This window comes from Hoplias malabaricus, chromosome 6 (assembly GCF_029633855.1).
Source record: "Hoplias malabaricus isolate fHopMal1 chromosome 6, fHopMal1.hap1, whole genome shotgun sequence".
NCBI lineage: Eukaryota > Metazoa > Chordata > Actinopteri > Characiformes > Erythrinidae > Hoplias > Hoplias malabaricus.
The window spans coordinates 40,116,651-40,123,997 of record NC_089805.1 but is presented as its reverse complement, the minus strand read 5'-3'; the positions used below and the strand labels follow the sequence as shown (position 1 = coordinate 40,123,997).

Here is a 7,347-nt window from a genome sequence, read left to right as displayed (position 1 = left end):
ATCGTTAAAGCGGCTTATTAATATTTGAATGTGTGTTTATAAGCTAACGAACAATGATAAATCATAATTTTACCTTGTTTACCATGTCATTGTAAAGGTACCTTATATGAACTCACCTGAGGGATGTCTGGTGTAGACCCATCTGCATGTACCTGGTCATTTTGGGGCAGATATGACTGATAATTTAATGCTTAAAGCTGACCCCTTGAGATGTTATGATTTATATAAAGATACACACCATAAACAAAAAGATCAGTTCCAGCTGATTTTATTTCCATTTGGAAAAAAAGAGACAAAGTCTTTTGTACAGAGGTCTGACAGGCAGTGACTGGACACGATTGGCTGGCTTTGAGAAGTCTCTACTCAAAAGAGATATGGATGGTATGGCAAGACAAAATAAAAAAATGTGTATCAAATAAAAACAATAAACAAAAATAAAATATTATACACAGCATATTGCACAAATGAAACAATTTTTAAAAATCAAACATGTATATATATATTTATCCCAAAGAATCCTCATGAACAACAATCTTAAACGTAGGGATGTATATATATATATATATTTATATATTTATATTTATATATGTTCAAGTGCCCGTCGTAATAAATCAGTCAGACAAACACGCAGTCTTTTACCTATTATACAATCAATGTACACAGAAATCTTCACGTGGATCCTTTGCCCTGGAACACAACAGCTCTACAGAAACCTGAATTTGAAGATACAAAAAAAATAATAATAAAAAAAAAAAAAAAAAAAAAAAAAGCTATTCGCCATGCCGTAACATACTAAAACAATCAGCTACATTTAGCCAACAAGTAGAAAAGATTAAATAACGCTTGTGAAGCAAGTACTTCATTCGTGGACTCTTCTAGGCATTTCAAATGTGTTTCCTGTTTCCATCCAGTGGTTCAAACTGAGCATTTCACTATTAAAAAATAATAATAATAAAATAATAATAATAATTAGAAAAGCACAAAAGGCCCAGCCAACACACCCATGTGGACCCCACATGCAGAGTCACTGCCTACATCTGTCTGATAATCTGATAGAGAAGCAGCCCATCTGGGTCCCAATAATTGCCCATGTACCTACCAGCCCACCCAGAACCCAGCTAGCCCATGTTCCTCCCACTAAGGTGTGCTGGCTGGGGGTAATGGTCAATAAAGAAAGGGGGACTCATAAGTCACTGCTACATACAGCCTCGTTCCGGTCAGGAAAAGCTGGGCTGGACGGATAAAAGAGACACTGTGTCTTTAAGATGCCTGTGGACTGTCTGTAAACATGGCTAAGGGACAGCTTCTGAGCCAAAAAAGACCAGCTGTGTTCTTCTTTGAGAACTTTGTACAAAAATACACGTAGAAAATAAAGCAAAGGTTTTGATTCTCCTTGTTTTGATTTGTTTGTCGGTTTGTTTGTCTTCCTCATGAGTTCAACGACACGATGCAGTTCTAGCCCTTCTGCAAACAGAGACGCACACGTGTGCACAACAAGACAGATGCGAACAGTTCCAACCGACACTCGCGTGCTTTCGCTTTTCCCCCACCCCCTTAACCCTCCACCTCCACAGCTGGTCATTTCAATACGTGTTGTGCAAATATTAACGGCACGTCGTGTGTATCTCATTGGCCCCAGATACGTACGAATGGGGGTTGAGAGGTACAAACGTGTGCCCTGTTCAGGATGGGATGGGATCACTGGTTTTAACCCTTTCCCTCCTGAACATGAACCAAATCTGCCATTAGAGCAAGGGGAGAGGGAGAGGGTCTCAACTTTAGCACGCGACTGTAGGCAGAAATTAAAAAAAAAGGAATACAAACCATTATAAATACATCGATATAAAAAAGTGTCCCTTTTCTTCAGAGCACAAAGAAGTTATAAAGCTGGGTGAGAAAAAGGGGGGAAAGGCAAAAGGGGGAGAGGGGTTTGGTCCTTAGTGTAGAAAGGTGAACCGTCTGAGTTGCTGTTTTTTTTTGTTGTTTTGTTTTGGATCCCGTTGTGAGACAGGTTTTAAAAAAAAAAAAGCTGGTGATTGTTTCTATCTTTCAGTTCTTCAGTCCATTGGCTGCTTCTTTTCTGGCTTCAACCCCCAGCACTGTGCCCACTCCTCAACAGTCTCTCATGGGCTTTTTATTCTCAAGACGAAAACCTAAACCATGCTTCTCTCCTCAGTCCTGAAATCGAGCCTGGCTCCCAAACAAAAACCACACATCCCCTGGAAATAAAAACCAGTGGCTCACATCTGGCGCTTCGAGCCCGCAGCCAAAGTCCTCAAGCGTGAGTCCATCGCGAAGAGTCCCTTTAAAGTCGAACGGTAACGGCCGGACAGCCTCGTCACGTCTCTCGCCACCCCCTCAACGTTCAACGCTCTTCCTCAACAGCCAGCCCCCGAGCGAGCAAGCTAAGCGTTTGTTTATGTGTCTGTCTGTCTGTTTTCATCTGGGGTGGGCGTTTGTGAGAGATAACCGCCCCCCCACCCCCTACACACACACACACCCCACACAGCGGAAAGCATGGACAACGTGCACCAACGTCTCGGTCCATCTTCACAGTTTCAGCTGGACTTCTCCTCCTTCGCTCTCACAACACAGTCAATACGTGAACACCAGGTTGGAGATGGTGGACTCCAGCCAGTCCCCCGAGATCATCTCACTCACCTCCGGCGTGCAGTAGTCTGGGAAGTCGAAGTGCGAGCCGGAGCCGGACTCCAAGCCCAAGTCCAAGTCCCGGTCCAGGGACACGGCGCCGAACGCGCCCAAGCCTCCGAAGCCCGGGCTGGGGTTGAGGTCGAGGAGGTCGTCCTCGAACTCTTCATCCGAGGACGAGGAGGAGGAGGAGGACTGGGAGGAGGAGGAAGAGGAGGAGGACGAAGAGGAGTGCGATGCTGAAGGCGCAGGAGACGAGGCGCGGGCCAGCAAGGCTTCCACCTCCTCTTTCCCGTCTTCGTAGAGGCTCTGCGGCTCGTTGGACTCCGCCGAGGTGCTCAGAGTCGGGCTGGAAGGGACCGCCGCGGACAGCGGCTGGCTCTCGGACGCGCACCCCGGAGAAGACGCGCGCTTGGCCGGCTTGGAGGAGGAGGATGTACGCGGCTTGTACAGCGAGTGGTGGTCCAAGCCGGGCTCCGTCGCTGTGGATTTGCGGTGCGTCCTGTGCGCTTTGGCCGCGTGGCTCTTCTTGGAGGAGGACTTTGCGCACGGGTTGCCGCCCCCTTTGTCGCCGCTCTTGGAGGAGGACGAGGAGGAGGAGGGTTTCACCTTCTTCCTCGGCCGGTACTTGTAGTCCGGGTAGTCGGCCATGTGCTTGAGCCGGAGCCTCTCGGCCTCCCGGATGAAGGGGATCTTGTCGCAGTCCCGCAGCAGCTTCCAGCGCTTGCCGAGGCGCTTGGAGATCTCGGCGTTGTGCATGTCCGGAGACTGCTCCATGATCTTCCTGCGCTCGATCTGCGACCACACCATGAAGGCGTTCATGGGACGCTTGATGTGGCCGCTGGGGGTCTTGCACCAAGCCACGTCCAGGTTTGGAGAGCCCGGGGACGGGGAGGCGGACGAGGAAGCGGCGGTGCCCGAGTCCGGATCCATCTCAGCCGGGTCGATGAGAGGCAATTCCGCGCTGGACGCTGCGATGGACTGCGCCACCATGTCTCCGTCACGGGGAAAGACTTCAGCGCAGTTGGTCCTCGAAGGGAAAGTAAGTGAGAGCACGAGGCTGCGGATCTCACTCTGCCCCGTGGAAAACTTGCTCGCAGATGCCTGGAAGTGCGCGCGCGCACGCTCGCTCTGCCTTATCTTATCTCGGATCTCCCTGCCAAGTCAAGCGTCTCCAACACGCGTGTTCCCCTGCGTGGATGTCGCGAGGGGGGTGTGTGCCAGGCTGTAGGTTATAGCAGTGATGAGTGATGCGAAACAGGCTTCAGAAAAAAAACAACGACAACAACAACCACAGCACAGTGAGGCTCAACTGCCCGTGCGGCTGAAAACGAGCCCGGTGCCTCTGTGGATCCGCCGAAAAACGCGCAACTCTGCGCCTTGAGCACGGTGCTTGGTCCGAGCGCCACGCGGTGTGAGTGTCTGGCGGCTGCGCTCTCTCATACTCCCGCTCACTGCTGCACACTGTCTGCGCTCAGCGCCGCCTCGCCACGAGCCTTTATGCTTTCCCACAACCATAAAGGCGAGAGAAAACAGCCAATCAGCGCCTGTCTCTAGCCTAGCCCGGGCGAAACCACACCCCCGCCCGGCTCCCATTGGCCGCCAATAATAATCGGCGCGAGCAATGAGGAGCTTCGCGTCTGACCTCATTCCACTCTGCGCCGAGAAACTTTAGTTTTAAAGGTACACGAGGCTGGGGCGCGAGCTCTTATTTATTTATTTCACGGGACCGGGCAGAACCTCGCTCGGATGAGTTGTTTACGTTTATGGAAGGTCAGTTACTTAAAGCCAGCAGGATTTAACGGCATAACTTAAGCCAGATGTGGGGTTAACCATGACCCACTCTACATCTGGACGGACTTTAAAGTTATCCAGTTAACTAGCGTAGGCTGTGATAGCTCACTCTTATTAAACAGGGTTCTACACAGTACCCAGCACTGAAACACAGGTTCTGTGACATGGACTAACAGTGGAACCCTATTTGGTGCGGTGTATAGAACCCACAGAACCTTTAAAAAGTGCGCGTTTGTCTGGTCATTAGCGTTTGTTTGTTTGTTTGTTTGTTACGTAGATAAACAAACAATTGATTTCAATTATAAATATATATATACGGTTATATTCAACACATATAACATTAATCAGATTGTACAAATATGATTATAATAGTATAATTATGTGTAACGCTTTATTAAGTGTAAAACTGAATAACAAATGATTATTAATACGTAATAAGTGTAAATACATGATTATATAGAGAACCTGAGTGTCGCCACATGGCACGCGCTGGGCTCTGAGGCAGCGTGCTTGTGTTTTGTTTCAGCTTCTGCTGGAGAGCAAGGGAGCGAGAGAGAGAGAGAGAGAGAGAGAGAGAGGGTGGAGCTGAGCTGAGCTGAGGAGGAGGTTGGTGTCCTTGCGTACAGTGTTGTGTTTTTCCCCCACTGCTGCTCCACGGCACAGTCTGGTGCTTCTCCTGCTCTAACAAACACATTTCATCTCAGGAACAGAGCGTCAATGAGCTGCTGAGTTGAGTCAGCTGAGGTCAGACCGGTCTGACATCCCAACTCAGCATAGTAGGGTTCTTTAAAACACCAACCACTTTGTATAATACAATAATAATAATAATAGTAATAATAATAATAATAATAATAATAATAATAATGTGATCGTTAGGGTGTTTGTTTGTGCCTCCATAGGTGTGGAAACACAGCACAGGTCTAATCATTATATTTAAAGATATAGTACTTCTTTTAAGCCTCGTGTACCTATACTGGCTGCAATAAAGGCATCATGTTCAACGCTGCAAACCAAGACGGCATGTGGGGTCCTCGCTCCTCACTGTCTCTGTGCCATTCTGGCTCCCACCCAAAAGTATTCGCCCACTAGATGGCACAGTAGAGCCAATAAAGGCTGGATGGAATACATGACTTCATTTTACACAAAGGCAGGAGAAGAGTAACTGTTTAATCTTGGAGAAACATACATCTGAATATGCATTACGTAATCCCTTTAGCCGCCCCCCATAGCTACGATAAAGCTGCGTACACTAACAGTCCGTGGACGTCCAACACTGCTTCTGAAATGAAGGGGATCTATAGGGAAGGTTCTCTTTGCTGAGAATCAGCTTCTAATGTTCTAAGAAAGCTTAACTCTAGGTGTTAGAAAATGGCTGTGAGGATTTGATGGAATCCTGCAAGTCGTGAGTATGAGTCGTGAGTCGTCACAGCTATATACTCCTTTAATTGAATCTGGGCATTGGACATTGTACATTTACAGGTTGCTCCAGAGCAGTGCTGACTTCTCATCGTCCTGGAAAACGTATACACAATGAGGTATAGTAGATTCCCATTTAAAAACCTTCAAGCTTGGCATCAGCTGTAACACCTGCAGACGTGATGGCGCCAGGTATTGTTTTCTTTAAAAAATAAATAAATAAATAAAAGGGATGATGTACATCAGAGAGGATTACGTTCACTGATTTTCCAGTGATCATTTTGTCCTGTGTATGAAGTGCCCTACAGCACCGTCAACAAACATTTACAAGCTCAGCGTTTGTGCTTCCCTGGGAACGCTCAGGTTCAGGTGGGCTCTGAGGTCATGGAGGGAGTGGTCAAATGTTTGTTTTGAAAATATATACATTGACCTTGGGGTGACAGGTAGAGTTGAAGCCACTCAGCTCCAGGGTCCTGGGACTGTGGTTTTAAAACCCCACCTTATGTGACTGTCTTAGAGAAGTTTGCGGTGTTCTCACTGTGTCTATGTGGGTTTCCTCCGGTTGCTCCGGTCTTCTCTCGCACCCCAAAACCCCAGGAGTGTGTGATGCCCTGTCATGGACTGGCACCTCATTGCAGGGTATGTCCGTGCCTCGTGCCTTGAGATTCTGATGGCGACCCTGGGCCCAACACAAATCTGAATAAAGCGGATAAAGCGGTTACAGAATAGGAATGAATTAATAAATATGATGGAGACGTACCTTAACATCATTCATAAGTACTATTAGTTTAAACCTAATCCTTATCCAAACCTTAATGGTAGCTATAAAACTGATCTTAAAACATGTTTTCACCTTCAAATATCATTGTTGGCATTACACTAAATGTCCTCTGACTAATACACATTTATTTTAACTTTATACTAAATTACATTCTTAAAAATAAAGGTGCTACCAAGGGTTCTTTGAGCAATGCCATAAAAGAACCACGTTTGTTTCCATAAGAAACCACTTTTGAATTGTTAAAGAACCTATACAAAGTGAAGGTTCTTTAAAGCTTTTAAAGGTTCTTCGCACTCACACTTCTCTTTAACGAGAATGGCTTGAAGAACCTGTTTAAGACGTGTGTGAGTGTGAAAAAGTTTAAAAAACATCACTCAGTCTCAAGGTTCTTTATCCATTTAAACATCAGCGAAAATGGTTCTTCTATGGCATTGCTCAAAGAACCTTTTGTAGCATCTTAATAACCACGAGTGCTACTAAACTAACCCTAAACCTAGCCCTAATCCTACCCCTAAAACTCACCTTCATCTAAGAGTTAATGGTCAAAACGTCCTCACAAAGAAGAGTCCCCACATTGTCAATACGTAAACAGATTGTGGTTCCCACTTCATGATTGAAACCAGCTTCTTTTACACTCACACAACCATTCCATTTAGGTCATTGGTCACAGAAAATGATTAGGAATAAACCCAATGTTTTATCCTGTG

General features: G+C 46.4%; 1 protein-coding gene across 1 annotated transcript; it reads right to left on the bottom strand.

Moving 5' to 3' along the window:
• Nucleotides 1-264: 264 nt before the first annotated feature.
• Nucleotides 265-4,107, bottom strand: sox4a (SRY-box transcription factor 4a). Its single transcript, XM_066675016.1, has one exon. It carries the CDS (start codon nucleotides 3,640-3,642, stop codon nucleotides 2,596-2,598), a length of 1,047 nt encoding a protein of 348 aa, XP_066531113.1. The 5' UTR covers nucleotides 3,643-4,107; the 3' UTR covers nucleotides 265-2,595.
• Nucleotides 4,108-7,347: the final 3,240 nt, after the last annotated feature.

Coding starts and splice junctions, on each gene's coding strand:
- sox4a (XM_066675016.1), bottom strand. CDS start 3,642: ATGGTGGCGCAGTCCATCGCAGCGTCCAGCGCGGAATTGCCTCTCATC.